We start from the raw sequence: 26,700 nt of genomic DNA, 5'->3' as shown, positions 1-26,700 counted from the left end.
GAACCAGAGCTTCTTCCAATGAAAAATTTGAGTATTAATGCCTACCTTGCCAGATTATTACAAAGATTGAATGAAGTCATCTTCAGGACACAGAGTAGACATTCAGTGGCTAGTAACTTCTAGTATTAATATTATTGCAATAACAGTAATTGAAAAACAAGGAATCATCTGATTTATATATCTTGAAGTAAAATAATACCATCTTTTCAGGGATGGAAAACAGGGTTGTCTCCAGCTGCCAACCATGCTGGTTAGTGATGGCACAGCATGTTCTATGAGAAGGACTACAGTATTTACTGAAGCCACGTATGCATGCAATGTTGATGAATACAGAAATTAGGATGCCCAATACGTAACGATTATTATATTTAAATATCCTGAGATATCTGCACAAAGCCACTTGCAAATGCAAAATAGTCTACAAATGCTATTTATTTTACAAACTGGGAGTATAAAGCAACTGTCTTATTTTCATGAGTAAGGCATTGGAAGAAACAGTATTACACGTGGGGAAGCAAGAAAAAAAAAAAAAAAGCCCAATCCCTTCACCCTATTTTTCCACAAAGCAGTTCTTTGGCAAAGCATTGTCCCAATTTGTCAGCATCCAAACATTCTAAGTTAACTTGTTTCCATTTATTCAAATCAGTGGTAGTGACTATTACAGATGAAGTGAAGGATAGAGACCTTAAGATAACAAAGGTTTCTCAAAGGTGATTCTAAAATGTCCCTGTATATTATAAATAATTGCTTTAACACAAGATGTATAAAAAATAAGAGGAGCATTCCATTTAAGAACCAATTATTTAGAAGCCAAAGGAACAGGCCAGAGAAAATTTGCTTTAATCAACTGGTTTTATTTCCTAGAACTGAAATATTCTATGGTTGGTTCTCAGATCAAACTTCCGAAACTGCAGTCAACAATTTTTCATCAGAGCCCAAGGGAGAGGGGAAGGGGTGAAAGAGACAATAGATGGAGAAAGGCATAAAGACCATTAGGAAGAGGGTGGGAGGAGACACATCTTCCTCTGTTATCAGTGGGCTACATACTAGACCTGTTGATGGGACCAGGTGATGGTACCTGAATGGAAAATGACACTGTGACGAACAGCAAACCCTGACTACAAGTCATAAGACTTCAAACAGAAAGGGAGCTTTCCAGTTTGTCTCAGCAATGGAACAGCAATGGGAAAGCTAGGGCCAGCGTGGAGGCACACCTAGGGGTAGTTCTTGAAAATTTTTTTTGGAACTTCCTTTTATTAAAAAGATTTTCTAAAATATGTGTCTTTTCTTCTACGCCTGAGTGATATATATGACCGTAGGGTGGCCTTGAGGCTGTGGGGAGAGAAAGCGGCAGCCAAGGATCTTCCCAGGGCATCCCATCAGTGGCCCCAGAGATCTAAATGGGACAGATATTTCTCACGGTCCCCAACCAGGATATTGGGCAAAGTTAAGTTTTCAGATCTCACAAACAACTTGGAAGCCCCCAAAATGTTTTGATGAAAAACGGCAACTCCCAGAACTTCCTGGGTCAGCAAAAGGATTTGTGGAAGGGGGGGCATTCCCCACATGCTGCCCCTTTTCCCTAAATGTCTGAAGCTGGCAGGTATGGCAGGCATGGACAGGAGCTCAGGAAGATGTCGCTCTCCTGCCCGCTAACTACCACAGCTTGAAGACTGCTCATCCCAGGCCCTGCAAGTGCCCTCTGCTCTTTATCTGCCAGGCCTTTCACTCCTACCCATATTCCTAAGCAGAGGTTCATAATGCCTGGGGAAGCAGGAGGGGTGGAGACGGGTGTCTAGAGGTGAAAACAGCCTGCCTGAACCCCAAGTCGGAAACGGAATCAGGCAACGAGTGGGCGGGGGTGGGGTGGGGTGGCGGGTAGAGGGGGGAGAAGAGGGAGCCGGAAGCTGGGATGGTGGCCTCACTTTATCCCAGGGAGGGAACTGAGGCCCTGACTCAGATCACAGAGGCGTGGGGGCACAGAGGTGAGAGTCAGGTGGCCTGCCATCCTGGGGCCCGGCAGGGCAAAGGAGCGCGGGTTGGAGGAGGACGGGCTGAGGAGAGGGAAAGGCAGTCCCAGTTTGCAGGCCGTGGCCAGATTCCCCAAGAACGGCCAGGCCGCAGCAGGAACGGGGCAGGGGCTCTTCTGGAAACGCTGCTAACTACAGGCTGTCGCGATCTCCGCCGCCCGGTGCCTCGGCATGCCACTCCTGGGAGGCCTCCTCGTCCGCGACTTCTTCCTCCCGGAGCTCCTCCTCCTCTGGCTGAGGCGGCTCGCAGGCCAGGCCCGGCTCGCTAGGGGCGCTGCCGTTCTCCACCGCCACAAGGAACGGACACTCCTCGTCGACGGCCGCCGCCGCCGCCGCCATCGCCGCCGCCGCCCTCTCCGCCTCCGCCTCCTCCTTCTCCTCTTGGTCGGGGGCTGCCTTCTTGGGTCGTTTGGGGGCGTCCTCCGGCGGGTCCCCCGCGCTCCTCTTCAGCGGCCCCTTCTCCTCCTCAGTGGGCTTGTCGTCGTCCGGCTTCCCCAATTCGTCGCCGCCGCCACCAGCGTGGGTCGGCTTGTCCTCGTCGCCCTCCGCGGCCTCGGGCTCCGGCCAAGGCCCGTCTCCGCTGCCCTTCTCTGAGGCTAATGGGCAGTCGGAGGCCTGGACCGTGGGGTTGTTCTCGATTTCCCACAGCCCCTCGCTGAAGCCGCGCCTCTTGTTGGGCTTGCCGAACTTCTCCTTGCACTCCTTGTACGGGAACAGGCGTTTGGGACTCAGGAAGGCCGTCTCGTGGGTCCCGAAGAAAAACACCTGGTAGCGGTTGGGCTGGGTCATGTCCTCTATCCTCGCCGGCCAGTGGGCATAGCCCTTTAACTTGGCAAACACCAGGTCCCCGCTCTTGTACGTGGGCATGCTGTAGTCCGACATAGCTGGTTCTGCGGACCTCGCCTGGGCCACACCGGAAGTAGACGCCGAAGTCTGCGCGCGCGCAGTAAGGGCGGCTGCTGGGCGGGAGTTGTTGAGCGACCTGCTCGAGGGGACCGGCACCACCTAATGGGCGGGCAACGCTCGGGGCCCCGAGAAGATCCACTGCGAAGAGTGCATTATCTCCCGAACACGCGAAGCCCGTTGGAACCACCCTCGGACGCCATGATGTCTAGAATGCTGGAGGAAATAGCTGGGATGGCCGGGTGGCAGTTGTGCTTGTGGTGGCCTTGTGCTACTGATCAATCTCTACGGCACCTGGGCCAGATGGTTGCACAGTTTAAATAAACGGTGCCAGAGCGGCCTAGAAAGGGGGCAGTGTGACAAGAAAACACAGTGACACAGTTAGTACATATTTCCATGAAACTAGTAACAGCCCAGTGCAAGCATGCAGTGTCCCTGTAGGCCCCGATCTGCTCACTACAGGAAACTGTACACCTGCGTTAGGAGCAGCTAAAGAGATGGCTGTGTCAGTGGTTTCAACCCTTTTCTGATTTCCTCTGGGACTAGCACTGGAGCCTGCAGTGAGGCTCAAGAACTACGTGAAAGTCTATTAAAGGGTTAGAGTCAGCAGTGTGGTTAGGATGTCTAAAGTCCACATTACTGGCTAACAAAAATGTCAAACATTATTATATCTTCAGGGTCACAAAAAGTATATAGGAACACCACCACCACGGCAAACAGACATCTAAATATTTCCTACTTTCTATGGAAATGTTCACCTTGGATGCCAGACGTGAAGTTTAAACTTCGTTGGTGATTGTACCGTATTGTGAAAGATGAGGCTACATGGTTGTAACATTGAGATCACGGCACATGTTTTCAGTATCTTTCTAGAAGAGATGAAAATTGGGTTCATTATGCATAAGAATTAGGTAGAGATCTGCTCATATCGAACATGCTCTTGGTAACTAGAACTTCCTGTGAGCTACACACTAAAAAAGTATAATCTCAGCTGAGAAACTATTTTAAAAAGAACTTTCTTCAGATATGTCTCTTCTAAACATATGAATGAAAGTGTCAGTGCAATTGCAGTTGTTTACACAACTTTCTGCATCTTTTTTGGATCCTCCTTGCTAGCTGTGAGCAAACACTCTGAAACCTACCCAAATTTATCATACCAGTACTCTTGACTATTATAACTAGACAGATGTTCCTTCCCAGTGTAACCAACACACTAGACGAGAATTAGAGCCCTTAACCCATTTCAGTACAACTCAAATTTGTTTCCCATTTGCTGGGCTGGAACAGCCATTTTAACTCTGAATGGTTGAGACATGCTCTAGGCAAAAGGAGATATCCTCTCCCTAACAAGGTGAAATGAACATGAAGCCCTTTGATAATTCTAAAATTCTAAACAAGTTCTTTCAGCTCTTCTGTCAAGCCATTTTCTTAGAATGCCTATCTGCCCTGCTAATATCTATTATACCTTTATTAAATAAGTAACATCAACAATGTATCAACACTTCGTTTACAAATCAACATCCTGCTACAAAGATGAATCTGACAAGTTCCCTCCTCTCAATTTTACAGGGAAAGTGCTAGAAAACTAGAAATGTTTAGTGGCTGTAGAAGAAAATAGGAAATAATAGGTAGCTATGGAGCCCATAATGGGAAGGAATTTGGAATTTCTGTAAGCAGAGATATTGCTATATGTGGCCATTATTTTTCAGGTAAGTATGCTGTACCAATGCACATATCATGTATGAAGGTTGCTGAAGTAGGAAAAAAATCTAGCTAGATAGCATGTCTAGAAGAGGTATTTAGTTGTACCATCAGCTCAAACTGAAGGCAGGACCGGTTCTAAAAGCCAGCTGCTGAAGCTGAAGGTGGCAAAGGTGCCTCACTAGAAAAAGCCAACATCAATAGTTGGGTGGTTGAACTACAGCAGGTGAACAAGTATGAGGGTGTGAAGGCAGGACTGGGGATCTAAGGCTTAGAGCAATAACCAACACCTATGGAAAACTGAGATAAAAAGTATAGCAGGAAGCAAAGGCAAAAAGATCTAGTAGAGAAGGATTTATGTCTGCAAACAACAGTACAGATTCTATTAAGCAAAGAAGTGTTGTTCCCCAAGTAGATCTTGTGCCTCCACCCTTGCCCACTAATACAGTGTGATGCTGAAAGGCTGGCACAAAAGATGTTTACCTTTGAGGAGATTAAAATCTCGTTTAAGAGAAAAAGCCCGGACGAGTTCATTACAGAACAATACAAGCTAGCCTTCAAATGCTAAATTGTGTGTTCTTAAATACCCAAAGAATTCCAGGAGAAATCAATGAGAGTGTGGTTATTAGGGCAGGCCTACGGAAGGGGTAGTAGGAGATAGAATAAAAACAATTCTGGCATTTCTCACTTGTTTGCCAGCTTTGTAAGGCCAGGAGTTAATATAATCTTTGTGAACCTCTGCTACATGATTTCAAGATATTTAACTTAATACTCAGAATTTCTTTCAGGATTATTACAAATATTAATGGGATTATGGACATGAAAGCCCAGACGATGGCTATGAAGGTCTATGATGTGCCAATAAGTGTGAAGTTGACTTTTATTATGGATTAGGCTATTATTATCATTAGGCTAATTGAGGAAAAAGATATATCCAAAGGAATAGAGAGTCATGAATAAGGGCACCGAAGAAAAGTCCCCACCAGCTGAACTACATATTATATACAGAATTATATATCCAGCACATCTTTTGTATGAAACTGACATAAAAGTTTTTGTTACTTGGAAATATGATCTTGTAAAACAGTGTTCTCTAATTAAATTTATCACCTAATGGTAGTTTATTCTACCATTAGAAAAGGGAAAATGAGAGGAAGGTTGAGAAGAAGCAACCATTTAAATAGAGTTTCATGGAGACCACTTTCACAGATACGTCCTTTCTTCTATTCCTACATTTTCAAGGATGCAATTAAGTGGAGTGATCTTGGCTTCTTTTACCTTTGAAACCAACTTGCTGTTAAAGCTATCGTTTCTCTTGCTCAAAGTTGAGGAGAGTAGAGAGGATACATTCATGATGACTTGGTTTGGTTTAGATTTAGCTAGTATATAAACAAAGTACTCATGAGCCACTGCAATGATTAATTTTCAGTAACTAGAACTCCATGAGTATAACTGTTCTAATAGGTAAGGATGTTTTAAAAATCATGTGTACCACGAACACCTGTTTGTCAAGCGGACCTAATTTCAGTGGCAGCATACCTATCAAAACAACACCTTAGAGTCCAAAACATATAACACTTCTCATTCCCCTTTTCTGGAAAACTAATGATAGGATTTAAAAGCTGTTTGGCAACAATTATGAAACATGGGCAATAAAACAATGTAATTATACGAGAGAGAATAGATATCTAATTGATGTTTTCTTGTTTAGTTACTTTTAAATTCAATTAGTTTGTTGTAAATTATGATTTAAGAGAAATGTGATTGTTTTCTGTGTGCTTTTGTCTTCATTAAAAATATTAACTGCCTCTGGGTTTATGCAATAGAATGTTTATACATGGTTGGTATTTGAGATCAAGGCTTTTCTTTTTAAAATGTTCTAGCAGACATAATTGTACATAAGTCCTCCCCTCCACCATGGGTAGAAATTCCCCCCCTGGTTCTTTTTTTAAAAGTCGCAGGATGTCTGCTACCTCTATATTTTGTCACCTCTACATTTCATCCATGTCCACTTAGCCTAGCCTTTAAAGCCTCAGGGATTTCTGCAATACAGGCAACTGCTCAGAGTGCAAATAAATTCAGTATCAATGAGGATGTTCTAGGAGCCAAAGAGTAATTTAAGGGATGTTCCCAAGGAGCTATATCATCATCAATTTTTAAATATTTTTCATTTTTATTTTTAATTTTTGTGGGTACATATTATCATCATCAATTTGAAGTGAGTAAAATCTGAACTTGCCTTTGATAATGGACTTTGAGGAGGGAGACATGAGAGTGCAGATTTTCCAGGTGGTATATGTGTGCAATTGGGCCCCCCTTGGCCAACCATGAATGTGATGACTTGGTTTGGTTGGTGTGTAGGAAGGGGGCCTTTGGAGAGATTGGAATTGTTTGCAAAACTTCTGTTTTATTGGCCATGGAAGGAAAATCGGCACTCCAAGATTAAGAAAAGTGGCTGGTAATGAATAATTCTATTTCATTATTCTTATTTGAGGGCTTAAAGATTCTGAAACTTATTCTTTGGGAAAAAATTTAAATAAAGTGTGTTTAAATAATATGAATACTTTGCTAATTTTGCGTGATGATATTTATTCAAGCCTCCTACATGAAAATGTATGAGTTATTTATATAACTAGCAAAGTTTAAACAAATAATAGTTATCAATGCTGGTGAGTATTCAGTAATTGGGGATTAGATGCAGATAACATCTATTTACATAATAATTACCTGATTAGATGGCCATACTCTGTAAGGTTTTTAAAGTAAAATTTAGTGACTTGGAAAATGCTTGCAATTCGAATAAAGAGACTGGATAAAATATAGAGCGTATGTAATTTATGCGCTTATATGAAATCATGTTCCTTAAATTTAACATGTGGCTAATTCTAGGACCCATTTGAGAGAAAGGCTATTTGAAATAAACAGGACAGTGGGCGTTAAACGTGATGCTTGCGACTATCAAGTGCTCGATTACTATTAGCTCTTAAAATAGCCAGTACCTGCTCTATTTTCTTAGTTTATTTTTTTCATTACGTGATATATATTTTTGTTGTTACTATTTTTGCTGTTGTTGTTTTCTACAAATTGTTTCTGGTTCAGAATTTAGCTTGTTTCTCTAATTTTATAATAGGCATATACTTTTTTCTTACTTTTTGGAGGGGCTGTGTTGTTGCATTAAAAGCACAGTTTGAAAGACCCAAGATCAACAAAGTCATGTTTACAAGGAAATATGAAACTCAGTTTTGCAATTTCAATTTTGTATTGCTTGCCATTTCATTAAGTTGTCGTGTAAATGCTTAAAATGATCAAAGCTTTTAGAAAGCCATGCTCAAGTTTTTGAGGATATAACCTCAAAAACCCAATTGTCTCAATTGTCTCTTACTCTTCCAATGGTTTTCTAGCTTTCAAAATAATTACCAAATTATTAAACTTCAGAAATAAGTAATTTATACTATTTCCATTTAAAGAAATCATCAACAGGTGCATGATAATGAAAAGGTGGGAATTTTTAACTAAAATGTCTAATTTTGAATTACTGAAAATGATATTTTGAAGATAATTTTTACTAATAATTTTTTTCTATTTTATTATTGGAAATCTCTTAAATTTTTAAGTAACTTTGGCTTAAGGATATAGGCATTGAGTTGCTAGTTATCTTTCTGTCTTTACCAAAAGTTTATTGAAGGTAAATGGCTTTCTCTTGTCAAACATTGTGAGGGAAAGGCTGTTTGTAGCTTTCAAAATAGTTTAGGATTGTTCTGTAGTAGGTAGCATGTATATTATTTGTTGAAATAAATACTTTAGGAAGTTTAGTACTTTTATATAAATTCAAAAACTCATACGTAATAGACTAGAGACCAAGTAAAAGAAAATCAGAGAAGTAGAAATTTAAAATAACTGTGCTACATCATCATTGAGCTCAGTGAAATCCTCAACAACCAATGCCTCTCTCTTTTAGAGTTTGTTCATTTTTCAAATGAACCAATGATGAACACACACTTTTAAGTCCCTTAATAATATTTTCTAAATAACACAAACAGTGACTTTCTGAACAAATATTGTAACCACTTCTCATTTTGGTCACTCTTGATGGTGAAAAAACTTCTTTCTTAGAAAAAATGTAGTATGTTTGATGCTTGTAAAACTGAAATACTGAAATAAAACATTTTGGATATAGTTTTATAGTCTTTGCTGTTCAACAATCAGACATAACCCATACTCTGTTCCTGCTTCTCAAAGTCTAACCTTAATGAGAATATATCATAATGACTAAAATTACAATAGAGCTGATAATTTTTGACTATCATTTATTAAGCATGTATTATATGTTGCAAACTTATACAAGCATTTTATATCTACTTTCCCAATTAATTCTTGAAACCCTTTGCTATATTGCCTTTGCTCCCCCCATTTTTTTTGCCCTGCCCACTTATTTATTATAAGCATAATTCATTGAGGAAATACAGCCAACCAGAGACGTTGGTTGAGGGAAGAATGAAGAGAGAAGAGTGAAGCAGATACAAAAAACGTAGAACTGTCAGGAGCTGTAAATTACTATAAGGATCACAAAAGAGAGGAGAAAACTGTCAGTCCCTAGAGCAGCTTTCGTTTCCAAAGTTATTTCAGTTACAATTTGAGTTCAGCATATATACATCTTTACATTAAAAACCTTTTGTCTTAAGATGTGTGAGTGAGCCTCTGTGTCTTAGAATAAAAAGTACCAAGTAGAACAATAATGAAACTGACGATATATGATTGGCATAGGATTTATAAAGGCAAAATGATGTTAACCACACATCAAACAATGTTGATGTAGACATGAAATCTCTCCAATGTAAACACTGTAGATAAAAGTCGAATTCATTTAAAAATGATCAGCCTTTCTTTTTCTCCTAGGCTATTTATAACTGTAATCTGTAACCATGTAAGGTAATTTTTTTAAGTTCATAAAGTGACATATATTCTGAGATTTTTTTACCAGCCACCATCTGGTTTCATGATAGCTGACCATGCTTTTTTCCCTTTCAGTAACAACAAAATCCATAAAAGTTTTTATTGAACAGATAAATAAAAACTGCTTACATATTAAGTTGAACAATTTGATATTAATAATGAATAATGCTTTGGTCAATTACAATTTTGAAAGAGTAAATTTAGTTATTTTATCTTTACTAATTTTAGTTGCCTCCCACATTTTCAATAAAACTGAAAAAAACTGAAAGAATAAAAGCATATGGCTTTTTAATATTGTGCAAGACTAATTTGGCTTTGTTCAGTTTTCTCATATTTTCTTCAGTTTGCCTTGTAAGACTGCTATAAATTGACAAGAAATTTTTGGCTACGTGTGTAGAAAACAGCAAAAATTGAATGAAATCTAGAATATAATGCATTCTTTAGGACACCACTTCAGGTTATACATTAACATGTGAGTGCTTATGTGCTTGATAGAGACTTAAGTGCTATGGGAGAGACATCATGAGTATAGAATATTTTAACCCATAATCATACCAAGTGGTCTGTGTTATGTCAATTCTTTATTTTTTAAAAACATTATTGATGATCTGCCATGTGATCTATTTTCTAATTCATTCATATTATTTTCAAATTTATATAATCAATAAAAATCAAAAAGCTTATTATTTTGTTACATACTTCTGTATGCCTGCTGATTTTTAATCTGCTTTATCTATTTCTGATATAAATGTTAAGATTTTAGCAAAATCCATAATATATGTGGATTTTTCAATTTCCTTTGAATCAGGTTTGTTTCTGTTTTATGCATTTCAAGGCTATATTGCTAAGTAAATACATAGTTTTTATTATTGTATTCTACTCTCTTTAGATTCTTCATTTTATTAGAATGAAACAATTGTCTCAGCAAATGTTTTTGCCTTAAATTCTACCTTGTCTGGTATTAATGTGCTTTAGCAGCTTTTTGTGATTAGTATTTGAGTGTTATGGATCCTTAATTTTAACTTTCTAATGTCATTTTAAAAAGTTACATTTCTGAAACCAATACATAGGAAGATTGCTTTCAGTATAATCTCTTATCCAGAGAATTTAGTCTTTTTAATAACATTTTGTGATAAATTCAATGTCTACCATCTCATTTTTTGTTTTGGTTCACCATAACTTTGTAGGATTTTTTTTCTCCCTGCTTTCCTATCTTCTTGTGTATTGATCAAATTTCTTTCATCATCGTTACCATTGTTGCATTATTATTATTTGTGCTTTTCCTTTATTAGTTTGAAGGGTATAACTTTCTTCCTTTAGCAATTATATTCTTTAACATACACACTTAACTATAAATTTTTCTAGCTAACTCTAAAGACTTTAGCTTTTATAAAATAATCCCAACACCACACTCTTTGTCTAAAGTTTTATTTTTCTCTTTTATATAATATAACATTTATTTTTTATAATTAGTTTATTAAATTTATTCACAATTTTATCATTAATTTATTATTATTTCTTACATACCCTTCATTTTTGATGAAGGAAATATATCAGTAACTGTCTTCCTGAAATTATGGATGGCTGGGCGTGGTGGCTTACGCCTGTAATTGCAGCACTTTGGGAGGCTGAGGTGGGCGGATCACCTGAGGTTGGGGTTCAAGACCAGCCTGGCCAACATGGTGAAACCCTGTCTCTACTAAAAATACAAAAAGTAGCCAGGCATGGTGGCGCATGCCTGTAATCCCAGCTACTCCGGAGGCTGAGGCAGGAGAATTGCTTGAATCCAGGAAGTGGAGGTTGCAGTGAGCTGAGATTGTGCCACTGCACTCTAGCCTGGGTGACGAAGCAAGATTCCACCTCAAAAAAAAAAAAAAGAAAAGAAAAGAAAGACAAAAGAAATTATGGAGTAGTGGAATTCACTTAGCCTTATGCGGCTAAAAATGTATTTATTCTAACTTCACTCTTAAATAATATATTAGCTGAGTATATAACACATATTCAAAATGTATTGTTTTAAGCATGTGAAGGAATTATTCCACTGTCTTCTAGCATCCTTTGTTGCTGCTGAGAAGTCTATCCTCAGTGCAACAGTTATTCCTTTTCTGGTATTATGTCTTTCAGTTTTCCAACTATCAAGCTTTTCTTTATTCTTAACATACTGCAGTATATCTAGATATTTACTCAATTGTCTCCTTTTAGAACACTTACATATGTATATTAAATTATCTCAATCTATAATTCATGTTTTAACCCTCTCTATATACTGCTATATATAGTAGAATTTCTCAAAACTATATTCCTATTTATTTATTCTTTCTGTCTTAGAGGTTGTCCCATTTATTATTTCAATAACAATACTTTTCACTTTAAGAATTTCTATTTTTATATCTACCTTTTATTGTTTCATTTAATCTGCTTTAGTTCATAATTTCTTGTTTCTTTTATGGATGTATTCATTTTTTACCCTTTCAAATTTTCTAAACATATTTATTTTAAAACTACTATTGATATTTTTCTCTCCTTTTAATTTAATCTATCATTTCATTTCCTGCTGCCAACTGATAGCTTGGCTCAAGGTTCCCTGGCTGCAAGATTGTCTGCTTCTTTGTACCTCTATAAAAGGTAGCACTGTAAATGTTGTACCACCCAAAATTAGTAAATCAGGGCTTTTTTCAGTCTCCTCTTCAGTGTCAGAAAGTTCCACACTGGCCCAACATGAGATCAGCAGTGAGGCCAACTCTAGTTCCCCTCTGCATGTGAGGGACCTTATTTCTTTCTATCCTATAGAATCCAGAACACTTTGTCATCTCTGCTTGATTCCAAGCTCTGATACCAACAGACCTTGCAGTATTAGTTTCTCTTAATATTTTGTATTTCATTCCATTCTAGCTTATCAATACGTTACTATTTCTAAGTTATTTAATTGTATCTTTTATATTTCATCTGCTTTTGCTATGTGTTGGATCAGAAAGAGAATGTTGCAAAGCATGAATTTACAACATCTTAATTAGGCAGCAGGTAGTTATAAAATGTCATGCATACCCCTTTCCTTGTCAGTTTGCAAGTTGAGGACAAAGATTCTATGCATAAAATAATTAGAGAAAACAAAACAGATTCTCGGAAACACAAAAACAGGCACATATTTACACAAAAATAATCAGGGAGACTTTAGATGTGTCAGCAATTGATATTTTTCTTAAAGAATGTGTAAGATTGAAGACAATGACTTTATGCATTTTATTAATAATAATTAATCTACTATCTTCTTTACAGATTCACTTTATTGTGTGCCTTGAAGATGTAGTGTATGTACCTATCATCAGTGGTTTTTGAGAGCTACAATGACAGTATGTCAATCATTTGGGTAGCTGTAACAAAATACCATAATCTGGGTGTCTTACAAACAACAAAAATGTACTCCTCACCGTTCTGAAGGCTGGGAAGTCCAAGATTGAGGCACTAGCAGATTTTGGTGTCTGGTGAAAGCTCATTCCATAGGCTTCTGTCTTCCCACTGTGTCTGCACATTTTCACATGGCAAGGGAGCCCACGGGGGACCTTTTTATAAGGGTAATAATCCCATTTACCTACCAAACCCCCACCTCCAAATAACATCTCCCCAATGTCCCTACCTCCAAATGTCATCGTATTGGGGATTAGATTTCAACATATGGATTTAAGAGGGCATAAACATTCAGTCCATGGTATGCTAAATTATAGTGCTCCTAGTGCATAATTAAGTGGGAATATTGAGAGAAAATAATCAAATGAGACTGCTCCTTCCTAGCAATCTTAAGTAAATGTTTGTCTGAGGAATCACCCAAATTTGAAGCTAGTGCAAAAGGTGAAAATGTATGTGTGTCTGTGTCCTCTAAGAAATATTGAGACTGCAAGTTGTGTATATGGAATTTAAAGGAATATTCTTTGAGGAAAGTATTAGTAACAACTAATTGGATCAGTATTGACTCACTACCCACAGATCTTCAGTATCTAATCTAAGTGTATTTTACCTTCCCTCTGTGCCTGAGTTTGCAGCTTTAAGCTACTTCATAAAATTTCCATAGCTTTGGAAAAGTCTAAAAATAATTGCACTGCATAATGCTCTAACATATCTCTGATTCCTGCTACTCAGGGCACTTCCTAGGGGTTCATCATACATGCCAAGAGCCAGCAAGTGAATAGTGACAAAAGGCAAGACATTCATAAATAGGCCCACAGTTTACTTAATGCCTCTGTTTAAGTTTCTCTGACTCACACTGCACCTTAGTCCATTCAGCCATTTTACAGAAATAACAGTGGAGATAACTGTGCCTGTGCCTTGTTAGTTCTAATGTTTAGCTTGACTCAGACTAATAAAATCTCAAACTGAAGAAAAACATTATACCTCTTCGACTGCATGGACAAGAGCAACTGCAGGCTTCTGACACAGGTTTTGGCAGGGTCTGCAAATGGATGACTGAATAGCTTCAAAGTAGGTGATGGAAATCAGGAGACAGGATTAACCCACAAGACATGTCTGTTTTAAGTCAGCTTGACTTCTATTTATTGCAACTCTGACATTGGAATAAACCTGTTAAATATATTTTGAAAATGCAACTAAGTGTAAAACATATACCTCTCTTTAAAGCGCTTTTAATTGAATGCACCTGGTGCTTCTCTCTATCAATTTATGTTAATGCCACACACATGGGCAAACAGGACCTAATTACAAATTAAGCAATAAAGCTGTTTGTAAGAGCAAGTGTTCTCTGGGTCAAGTCCATGAATTACGTGTGTGTGTGTGTTTGTGTATGCAAGAGAGAGAGAGTATACAAGTGTAAATGTAAATATGTATACACTATATTTCTTGACCTTTGTTATAATTGGCAACTTATTCTATTGAACACTAGTTTTACAGAGACACCTTCTGTGCAGTGACTCGATTTTCCTAAATAATCAGAGGAATTCCCTAATTACCTAAAGTTCTGGGTCATTCTAATATTAAGATTATTTAAAGTCCATGAAACATAACTCTGTTTCTTGAGTGATCATTGACTGAGTCCTCTCATTCCAGATCTGGCTGCTGTAGATTTGAAACATTGCTCAGAGTTCTGACTCTGCCCACCTCACCCCACCCATTCAGCCTTTCTCCAGGTAGCCATGTAGAAGCCGGAGCTCAGGAAGCAAGCTGATGGCCAACTTTATGTCCCTGCACTTGACACTATCATTGTGGAAATTAAAGCACCTGAAAAGCTGGCTTTTCACTGCTCACTATCCACTATTGATGCAGTAGTGCTAACAAGAGAGACCTGAGACTGTTTACGATTTACTTCAATTTATGGAACTTTGCTCCTGGTACCTAAACTGTGGTAGAATGTAGGTTAATTTTTGTTGAGTTTGGTTACATATAAATTCATTGAGCACCTATAGGCACAGGAACGACAATGATTAATTAAATAAAATCCCTGTCTTCAATGAGCCTACAGCTAAAAATATTCTTATCTAATCCTTCCTTTTGATTCTCACTGCCATGGGCACTGCCATGGTCTCAGATCAACCCTGGACTCAACCAACAGTAGACAACAGTTCCAAAGTGGACGCCAAATTTCAGTTCATCGCGTGTGTGTGTTGCAGTAGTGGGCGGCGGGGGCAGGGGGACGGGGTGTGGAAGCGTGAGAGGGAAAGAGACTGAAGGTGAGGAGAATTTCAGCCCTCGGTTGATTGCGTCATTATTATTGGGCTGTACAAGGGGCAGCATCCACACTTGGTCCTAACTCCCATCTGCTTCTCTCTGATTGATACACCATTACAATGTACTATGCTACAGCTTCCTTGTAAAATGTGCAGTATTGTCTTGTCTGTCTTCATGCTTTCCTTTACTTAAAGGCAGTGTACTATCAATCTCATTTCATCTCTTGTTTTCACTAAATACTACATCCTTATGATATATCTGAGTATATAGGTATAGTGTGTTTCCAGCTGATACATGTATCACTACACACGCAATGTTTTACTTAATTCCTCTAGTGACAAACACTTGGATCGCCTCCAATTCTCTGCTAACACACACATGCAGGCACACACAAGTGCTCTCATGAAAATTCTTCTTGTTTACCTCCTATGTGAAAATTTCTTTGGGATACGAAAACTACTTGAGGTACTATGAGTAGAGAGTGATTTAATGCAGAAATTAGGTGTTTAAACATCATTAAAAGGGCTAGAGGAATGACAACAATCTAGTGAATTCCTCCACTAGATTTCAGGGAATCTAGGAGCCTGAGGAGCTGCAGCTCTTTCCAGACCTGCGGTGGGAGATTTTCAGTGAGACATTCAAAGGCCACTGTGAAGTCTCAATCCAGACCCAAAAACTTATTAGCCCTTATAATAATACAGGTCTCAGCAGCCTGCCAGATCATGGGCAAATGTCTCTTGCTGTTGAATCCAATCCAGAGTTTGGCTGGCAAGGACTTCCTGAAGCAGGCCCAAGTTTCCAGCCCTTGCAAGACAGGGGAAGGATTTAGAATGCTCTAAATCCTCCTCTCAATCCAGAGCCCACCTAGGTCAACTTGGTCCCTGGCAAATGTCCAGGCATCTGCTGGAGTAGAGGAAGGATGGTCACTGAACTCATAATTCTAGACAGATCATCTGGGGGTCGAAAGGCTTTTTTATTTCAGCCTTTCATCTTTCTCCCTGGTTACAGCCCTGACTCCCACCTTCAGCTATAGGAGCTGCATCTAACCCCTGAGCATGCCTGGGATTCTGCTGCAATACCAGCTTTCTTCTGGGCCTCCTTTCCTCCCTTGCATCCCTTCTGCAGGCTTAGCTGGCTTTTCTGTTCCATAAATTAGCTAGTACATGTCTATTTCCCCATGCTTCTAATTTCTATTTAGTGTTCTGATGTCTCCTTTAGTTCTATTTTTCCTTATGTATTTGTGCTTCTTTTATCTTTTTAAATGTCATTTTAATGTACTATAAGGAGAGAACAGAGATTAACATTAAGTTCACCTTTTGCCATGTTGGGAGGTAATCAGTAAATATGCTAAATGAGAATCCCTGGATGAGAATCCTCTTATATTTAAAATAATAAACTTGACATAAAAATGTATAAATACCTAACTTTGTCTAGTTATATATTCATCCATCCATATTCTTTTTAAAAAAATATAGAGACATGAAGTCCTCGCCCATGCCTATGTCCTGAATGGTATTGCCTAGGTTTTCTTCTAGGGTTTTTATGGTTTTAGGTCTAACATTTAAGTCTTTAATCCAGCTTGAATTAATTTTTGTATAAGGTGTAAGGAAGGGATCCAGTTTCAGCTTCCTACATATGGCTAGCCAGTTTTCCCAGCACCATTTATTAAATAGGGAATCCTTTCCCCATTGCTTGTTTTTGTCAGGTTTGTCAAAGATCAGATAGTTGTAGATATGTGGCATTATTTCTGAGGGCTCTGTTCTGTTCCATTGGTCTATATCTCTGTTTTGGTACGAGTACCATGCTGTTTTGGTTACTGTAGCAATGGCAACAAAAGACAAAATTGACAAATGGGATCTAATTAAACTAAAGAGCTTCTGCACAGCAAAAGAAACTAACATCAGAGTGAACAGGCAACCTACAAAATGGGAGAAAATTTTTGCAATCTACTCATCTGACAAAGGGCTAATATCCAGAATCTACAATGAACTCAAACAAATTTACAAGAAAAAAACAAACAACCCCATCAAAAAGTGGGCAAAGGATATGAACAGACACTTCTCAAAAGAAGACACTTATGCAGTCAAAAAACACATGGAAAAATGCTCATCATCACTGGCCATCAGAGAAATGCAAATCAAAACCACGATGAGATACCATCTCACACCAGTTAGAATGGCGATCATTAAAAAGTCAGGAAACAACAGGTGCTGGAGAGGATGTGGAGAAATAGGAACACTTTTACACTGTTGGTGGGACTGTAAACTAGTTCAACCATTGTGGAAGTCAGTGGGTGATTCCTCAGGGATCTAGAACTAGAAATACCATTTGACCCAGCCATCCCATTACTGGGTATATACCCAAAGGATTATAAATCATGCTGCTATAAAGACACATGCACACATATGTTTATAGCGGCACTATTCACAATAGCAAAGACTTGGAACCAACCTAAATGTCCAACAACGATAGACTGGATTAAGAAAATGTGGCACATATACACCATGGAATACTATGCAGCCATAAAAAATGATGAGATCATGTCCTTTGTAGGGAGATGGATGAAACTGGAAACCATCATTCTCAGCAAACTATCACAAGGACAAAAAACCAAACACCACATGTTCTCACTCATAGGTGGGAATTGAACGATGAGAACACATGGACACAGGAAGGGGAACATCACACACTGGGGACTGTTGTGGGGTGGAGGACGCAGGGAGGGATAGCATTAGGAGATATACCTAATGCTAAATGACGAGTTAATGGGTGGCACATGTATACATATGTAACAAACCTGCACGTTGTGCACATGTACCCTAAAACTTAAAGTATAATAATAATAAAATTAAAAAAATATATAGAGACAAGGTCTTACTCTGTCACCCAGGCTGGAGTGCTGTAGCACAACCATAGCTTACTGCAGACTTGACCTACTGGCTCCAGCAATCCTCCTGTCTCAGCCTCCCATGTAGCTGAGACTACATGCACATGACACCATGTCCTGCTTTTTTTTTTTTTTTTTTTTTTTTTACCTTTTGTAGCAACCTGGTCTCATTATGTTGTCCAGGTTGGTCTGGAACTCCTGATCTCAAGCGATCCTCTCTCCTCAGGTTCCCAAACTGCTAGGATTACAGGCAGGAGCTACTGTGCCTGATCTATATTTTATTTTTATGTGTTCAGCCATTATATTATGACTTTGGATGATGATTATCCTTTAATATACCAGAATGTTGATGCTATTTTCAACCTCTGTGAGTAAACTATATTGAAATTTGCTCCAACAGCTGAGAATAGTCATCTTCAAGGGTGTACATTGTTTATGAAGAAATAAGCAATGGAGTGAGTTTCTCATTTATTTGGGTCATGTTATTTAAATGTATTAAAAATGGTTATGAACTGGACAGAAGTCTATTTTTGATTGAGAAGAGTCTGCCTGTGTCAACCAGGAATGTGCTAAAATCTCACAAATATTGTGGGTTAATTTCAAGTTTATATTTAAAGGATTCTTATTTCATCCAAATATTGTTCACACTTCCAAATGTGAATTTCCATACTTTCCTTACGAATTTGCCACTGAATGTGGTATTTTGATTAGTGTTGTCAGGAAGTACCTAAATATTTTTCCCTCTTGATTAGTAGTTAACATTCTTCAACAAATTCTTTATTAGTCACAGGCCAATATGGCATGTGCAGGAAAAGATACTGAAATAAAGACTCTAGATCTTGCTCTGTTTCCTATTCTTAAATATAGGCCTCCATGTTTCTTGTCTGTATGAGGAGTTGGGCTAGATCACTGATTCCTAATAGGGATGGATATAGTAAAATCATCATTAATACAACTCAGTCATGACTGTCTACAGTGGTTTTAGGGATGGAACCAAAGTCACACATACCTGGTTTCAAATCCCAGCTACTCCACTTATTCATTTTGTGATCTATTATTTAATTTTTGTGAGAATCATATGTTATATGAACAATTGGGATAATAATAATAGTTTCTCACTCATCTGCCTTTATGTGAGTACAGTCATCTCTGGGTATACCCAGGGGATTGGTTCCAGAACCCCCGTGGATATCAAATTCTGCAAATGCTCAATTCCCTTATATAAAATGAAGTAGTACGTTGGTGAAAATTAAATGTCATAAAGTTTGTAAGACACTTAATTCATGCCTCAAATGTAACAAGCACCCAGTAAACATTAGCAACAGGTATAAAACAATATTACTATGGCACCAAAATAGTGCATAAGACTACAGAGAGAAAACCAGTCATATAATTTATTCTTATAGTCAACATTTGTTGAGTACCTACTAAAGCCAGATGTTGTTCTAAGCACTAATGAAGCAAAATGCCTTCATCCCCAGAGCTTACTTACATTCTAGTAGAAAATGTAATAAAATAAAAATATGATATGTTATGGTATAATATGATAACACACAGTGAAAAGGCCTCAAAGAAAAATAAAGTAGGGCAAAAGAATTGAGCATGATATGGCGTAGTGTGTGTTCTTGTATATAGTGCAGCAGAGAAGCCCTCTCTGAGGAGGAGATGTTTGAGTAGAGACTGCAGTAGGCTAGGCAGGTATCTGGGGGAAAAGCTTTCCAGCCAGTGGGACCAGAAAATTCAAAGATGCTGTGTGTAAGCAAGCTTGTATGCTCAAAGAATAGAAAGCTGGCCATGTGGCTAAAGACAGGAAGGACATAATCGTAGAAAATAGAGACAGAGATATAGACAGAGACCAGGCAGTGTAAGTCCCTGTAGAATACAGTAGGGACTTTGAATTTTACTTTCCTAAGTGTTACTAGAAATGATTGGAGTATCATAAGCAGAGAATTAACATGATTTGACTTAAGTTGCAAGCACACATGAATTTAAACACTCTATGGAAAAGTTACTGAAACTCTGTGGCTCATTTTTTCACTTGTTTGAGGGAGAGTTAAAAGAGATAATGCAGGGTAAAGGACAAACGCAGTGCTTGGTGCAAAATGCATGCTCAATAGCCTTAAAATTTGAAATTCCTCCTCTTCACCTGAAAGTCTGGAACAACAATAGACACAAGACCTGTCTCAATCAGTACTTTCTTTCCCACTAGTTAATCCCAGCTCTGACATTACCCTTATTACAGCCACTCCTTTCTATGAAACCATTTTTCCCCTAAAAGGTAATAATTATTTCCCCTAAAAAATAATAATCCCCTTCTACAATAATGCTTGTTTTCCCTTGAGAGGATTTAGTTACCCTGGCATTTACTAACAGGGTCCATTTAGTTGCTAGTTGATGATACTTTGAGCAACCAGGGCACAATACTTGCATTGCAATAGAAACAATCATAAAAGTAAGTGTATATCAGATGGGGTGCTCCACAGAGAGAGCCCCACAGTGGGCCCAAAGAGAGCAGTGTGGTTTCTGGTCCTGGGGTTGAAATTATAATAAAGTTAGATAATGGTAACCTGGAGTGGGCTGATGAACAAGACATTGTCTTCAGACAGCTCTACATTTCAGGCTGCAATTTCTTTATTTCTCCACACTTGAGAAGTATATGTCCCATGGAGCCACCCAGAGAGTAGCAGACACATTCATACTAGAAGCCAAGGTTTCAGAGCCAAGCTCTTCTCAGGTTCAAGGTTTGACACCCCAAGCTTTCCTGGACTAAGTGTTTCATTTTGAAAAGAACATTTTCCATTTGATCTTTGCTTCTTATTTAGTCCTTCTTAGCTTCATCTTTTATTACAATATTTGTATTGGGCCATTGCCTTTCAGTGACTCAGTGAGTGGATATTCAGGGGTATGTATTTCTTTTCTATCTAAAAGAATGAATTGTGAAAAATCTAAGGGTAGAAAAGGGCCTGTACAAAATATATACTTTCTTGTCAATGATTTAAAGAATGCCTTGGACATTATTTAACTTGAATATTATATTAAATTTTGTGTCAGGAAAAAATATTCAAATGTAAATTATACCTGAAATGTTAGTGAAGTCTGTTGTGAAATCTAATCATCAATCTTTTCTGGGTCTGGCGCATTTAAGAATTCTTCTTACATTTTTCATGACCTGATTTAGAATCTTCGCAGCAGATGTGGCACCGTGTATTGAAGTTTCCCTGTACACTGAAATTCAACATTGAGTCCCCGGGTCTCCACATCTGGGAAAATCAGGCAAAACTCAGTCTTGACTCTTGCCTCCATCTAATTAGAGGGACAGAGATGCTTCCACTCAGGCCTCAGAAGAGACTCACAATTTTTGCCTTCATATCTCAAATCACAACTCCTAACAAACCTAGGATAACCTGGTAGGTGTTACTATTATTACATGATGAAAGACTAATGTTATGCACTTCTCAAATGGGAGTGCTAAGTGAAAATAAATGAGAATCTAGATATTTTCTTTTGAGTCATATGGACCTATTCCCCAAGCCTTTTTCTCTTTGTTATAGTTTCATACAGAATTCAATGTTAACTATTTATTGCTATAAATTTTCTTGCAGCTGTTCCAATTAAGTTATTCAGATGCAGTTTCTTGTCATTTTACCAATGTTCCAGCTGCTTCTAATCCTTTTTATGTAGTGCTTGAGAAATACGTTATACATAAATGAGAACATAGTTCCCAACAGGTAATATTTTGCTCAACCTTTCTTGCCTCTAACTCTTAACTGAATTATGGGTCCACACAATCTTTCTTTCTCTGTTCTGTTTTGAAGCTAACCATTCTAACTATTCTCGTGATCTCATATTTTTTCTACCTCCTCTCTGAACTTGTTCTATTAATTACTTATTCTTCCTCTAGCTTAATTTCTCACTCTTCATTGGATCTGCCACTCAGCTTGGATTAAAGATCTCTCATATTACATTTTTTTCTTATCCTTCCTTGTCAAGCTCTCATCCTCATCATCGTTACTCCTTATTTTCATAATATTTGGAAAAGTTACTTTACCATTTAACTTTTACTCCTCCACTCACCTCTTTATATACCTTTTCCCTCTACCACCTTTCAGAAAGTGTTCTTTCAAAATTACCTTCTAATTTTTGTGTCCTATGACCTGTCTTCATTCTTGGATGCCTTATTTCTCCTCTAGATTTTAAAATGTTGGCTACTCACTCCTTTTCAAAAATTGCGTCAACCATGGTTCCCCCAACTACTCTTTTCAAAGTCTGTGTTGAGACTAAAACACAGTCTCAACCTGGATAGAGTTTATAGTCTAATAGGGTAAACAAACCTGTGCACAAACAGAACCCACAAGTTCTTCCCATGATACCTTTTCTGGTAATGAGGCAGACTGGATTTCCAGAAACTTTGTCTGGAAAGTTTTCCAAAAACTGAAATTGATCCAAAATGATTTTGTTTTAAAATCTCTTTAAATGCTCTGCTTAGCTGACAGGAAGGAAAGGAAATCTTTGAGGGCAGAAAAAAAGGTGAAAGTGTGAGTCAATGGAGGTAAACAAACTCTGGAACTAGCACCTTCCTTGAGAGCTGCCAGATCTAAATTGTAATGGCAGACAGAGGCATAGGAGGTAAAAACATGGCACCCAATCCAAATGGGATGTCGGGGCAAAGCGGGCCCTCCTCCTCTCGACTTTCCACCACATTCTATCCTCCAGCTCTACAGAAAACATAAAACTCCTGAAGAAAAAGCTCCTGAGCAATACCTACATTTTTAAAGAGGAAGACCCACAATACTCAGATTCAGAAAGCCCAAGCAGAATAGTTGCAATGAAAGAATTATATACCACAGAAATTATATTTAAAACGGGATGGTAAAGACATTTTTAAAACTGTATACCCAAAAAAGGACCTTCACAAATGTATCTACTTATTGGGTAAATATAAACAAATATAATAATAATACCTACTCTGGAGAGATAATAAAAACAATGGAATCAAATGCATATGATAACATAGCATATAAATCAGAAGGGGGTAATTGGGGTTAAAGTATTTCACTTTATCATACTTTAGCAGAATAGTCAAAATTTTAAATTAATTTTAAACATCTGAAAGTTTCTAGATTAAAATAACAATGAAAATGGTAGAAGTTTCAAAACCAAAATACCAGTAGAAGAGACTTCTAATTCTGTTCAAGATGGTGTAGCAGCAACCAGATTTACCCTCCTACCATAAACAACAACTATATAGATAAAACGAGACAAAATATACAAACAGAAGTTTCCAAAACACTGCAATTCAGGCAATGAAGTACAGTGATCTCTGAGAGATACAAAAAAATGAGATTAGCCTTATGAAACCCCAGCTTACTGCTCTGAGAGAGTTTTCAGAATTCAACATGGGGAGGAGAAACACAGGTGTAACTTGACAAAGCCCCTGAATTGAGGAGAGATAGCTCAGGGTCTGGGGAATCAAGGCAGCCAGAGGTCACAGGACAGAGTAATGGAGAGAGCTGCCAAGACAGAATTCCAGGAATCTGCAGCAAATTCCCTTTGAATACTGATCAGTGCATGAGTGTGAGGAAGCAAGGAAAGAACCATCTGAAAGGAATAGAGGGAAGAGTGCCTGACATTTACACAGGGCGGGGGATAATGCATGTGGTTAGCCAGATTAGAAAGCCTCATGTTTTATAGAGCATTGGGTAGAGTCCTCATAAGGGTTTTGCCTCAGTAGTGGGGAACAATTTGTGCTAGACCGAGCACTATTCTGGTCCTGCCCAACGAATCTTGAAGCAAGATTCCAAAGGATCAAAGTGATTTTTAAAAATAACTTAATTGCATCCCAGAGCAAAGCTCAAGAATATGTGTAAACATAAAAAACTCATTACCCAATAAGATAAAAATACACAATGCCCAGTATCCAATTAAAAATTAATGGGTATGCAAAGAAATAGGAAAATATGACCATATTGTGTAGAAAAATCTCTCAATTGACACAAACACAGGACTGATACAGATGTTATTATTAGCACACAATGACATTAAAGCAGTTATTAAGACTGTATTCCACATGTTCAAAAAGTTAAGGAGAAACATGGAAGACATTTTCTTTTAAAAAAGATCCTAATTGAACTTCTAGAGATGAAAACTACAATGTCTGATACAAGAATGCATAGGATGAAAATAATGCAGATTATGTGTTGCAAAAAGAAAGATTAGCAATAGAAACTATCCAAAATTAAACACATGGAGGAAAAATAATTTAAAATAGAGAATCAATGAGTTGTAGGACAGTTTTGAGCATCTTATTATACATGTAATTGGGGTCTCCAAAAGAAAGCAGAGGAAGCAGAAAAGAAATTCTGAAAAAATAATGGTAAAAAAATCCAATTTTATAAAACTATAAATCCATCAATTTGAGAAGCTCAACAAAACCCAAACACAAAGAAAGATTTTAAAAATACACTAAGGCACAGCATATTCAATTGCTCAAGACCGGTAATAAAGACAACATTTTCTACACCATGAAGTACAAGAATAAAACCCTACAGTTAGCATCATACTTAATAACAAAATACCAAATGCTTTCCTCTCTGATATGAGTGTTTATTCTCACCTTCCATTCAACATTAATTAAAGGTATTAGCCAATGCAATAAGGCATGGACAAGCAATAAAAGACATCCGGATTGGAAAAGGATAAATAGAGCTGTCTTTATACACAGAATACATGATACTTTATATACAAAATCCAATGAAACTAAAAATAGATAATGTGAGCTTCTCAAGGTTGCAGGATAAAACAATCAACAAATAACAAACCAATTGTATCTCTATATACAGTATTAGAACTGAACAATGGAAATTGATTTTTAAAGAAAACATAAGAAACATATTTAGGAATGAACCTGACAAGTGGTATGAAAGACCTATTTACTGAAAACCACAAAGCATTTCTGAGAGAAATTAATAAGACCTAAATAAATGGAGAGATACATTCTGTCGTTTGGAAGACTGTATATTGTTAAGATATCAATTTCCGCCCACACTGATCTATAGATTCAAGACAATCCTAATCAAAATTCTATCAAACTTTTTTATAGAAATTGACCAGGTTTTTATAGATTTCAAATAATAATGCAAAGGATCTAGAATAACTGAAACAATTTTTGGGGAAAAATGATGACAAACACTACCTGATTGCAAGATTTAACTTAAACCTATAGTATCAATACAGCCTGGTGTTTTAGGTCCACAAAGTTAATTAAATTAACAAAACAGAACAGAGTCCAAAAACAGGCCCATATATACAGAGACAACTGATTTTTTAAATTATAATAAAAAACTCAAGACACCACTGATTATAATAAAAAACTCAAGACACCACTGATTATAATAAAAAACTCAAGACACCACTGATTATTGACCAATGTGAAAAAGTAGAGCCTTTTCAACAAATTGTGATGGAATAATTTTTGTATTTACAGAGAGAAAGAAGGAAAGAAAAGAGTGAGAGAGAGAGAAAGAGGGGGCAAGGCAAAGAGGGAGAAAGAAAAATTATTTTAATTAATTCCTTGAACCATATACAAACTTTAACACAGATCATAAACCTAAATGTAAAGCATAAAACTATAACATTTTCATAAAGAAACATAGGAGAAATTTTTTTGTGATCTTGGTTAGGCAAAAATTTTATTGCTGTGATACTAAAAGCACAATAAAAAGGAAAATAATTATATATTAGATTTCCCCAAAGTTAACAATTTCTGCTCTTTGAAATATGCTGAGAGTGAAAAGGCAAATCAGACTGAGAAAAGATATTTGTAAATCATATATCCATTAAACGACCTGTAGCTAGAATATATAAAGGATATTTTCAACTCATAATTAAAACAAATAATAAAAACAATTTAATAAAAGATAGGACAAAAGATTTGAACAGACATTTTAACAAAGAAGACATACAGATGAAAAATAAACAGATGAAAAGACGTTCAAACAGTTATTAGGGAAAAGCTCATTAAAATTGGAATGACATATCAATACACACCTGTTAGAATGGCAAAAATTAAAAAGATTGACCATATCAAGTGTTGGTAAGTGTGCAGAGTAACTGGAACTCTCACAGACTACCAATATGGACAGGAAATGATACAACTTGGAAAAAATTTGGCAATATATTAAAACTTTCAATATATACCTTTCATATATTCTAGCCATCTCACACCTAGATATTTCTGCAAGAGAAAATAGTTTATACTCATAAAAAGACTTGTACAGAAATGTTCATAGCACCTTTATTTGTATGGTCAGAAAGTGACAACCCAAGAGTTTATCAATAGGTGAATACATAAACTATAGTATAACTTCTTAATGGAATACTACTCAGCAGTAAAAAGTAACAAACTCTGACATGCACAACAATATGAATAAATAACAAATGCATTATGCTGAGTGAAAGAACCCAGACTTAAAATCCCTATATATTTTATTATTAATTCCATTTATATAAAATTTAGATTGAGCTTAATTCAAATCTATATATCAGCTCATGGAG

General features: G+C 37.4%; 1 protein-coding gene across 12 annotated transcripts in view; it reads right to left on the bottom strand.

Moving 5' to 3' along the window:
• Positions 1-26,700, bottom strand: part of HDGFL1 (HDGF like 1) — a 266,586-nt gene that overhangs the window by 39,068 nt on the left and 200,818 nt on the right. For 4 of the 12 annotated variants that reach the window (XM_016954697.3, XM_054685506.1, XM_016954698.3 and 1 more), the window contains 2 exons: positions 3,692-3,802; positions 834-3,273 (listed from right to left, as the gene is read on the bottom strand). The exons of 5 other annotated variants lie outside the window; for them this stretch is intronic. In XM_016954697.3, coding sequence (XP_016810186.1) covers positions 2,163-2,912 — 750 coding nt within the window. In that variant the 5' untranslated portion in view covers positions 2,913-3,273; positions 3,692-3,802 and the 3' untranslated portion in view covers positions 834-2,162. Of the gene's footprint in view, positions 1-833; positions 3,274-3,691; positions 3,803-4,398; positions 4,508-26,700 lie in introns of those variants that run through there. 3 more of the 12 variants (XM_016954700.3, XM_063811977.1, NM_001246432.1) reach the window with 3 other exon arrangements.

The sequence above is a fragment of the Pan troglodytes genome, chromosome 5, assembly GCF_028858775.2.
Source record: "Pan troglodytes isolate AG18354 chromosome 5, NHGRI_mPanTro3-v2.0_pri, whole genome shotgun sequence".
Classification (NCBI taxonomy): domain Eukaryota; kingdom Metazoa; phylum Chordata; class Mammalia; order Primates; family Hominidae; genus Pan; species Pan troglodytes.
The sequence above is the reverse complement of the archived record's forward strand: the minus strand, read 5'-3'. Positions and strand labels throughout refer to the sequence as shown.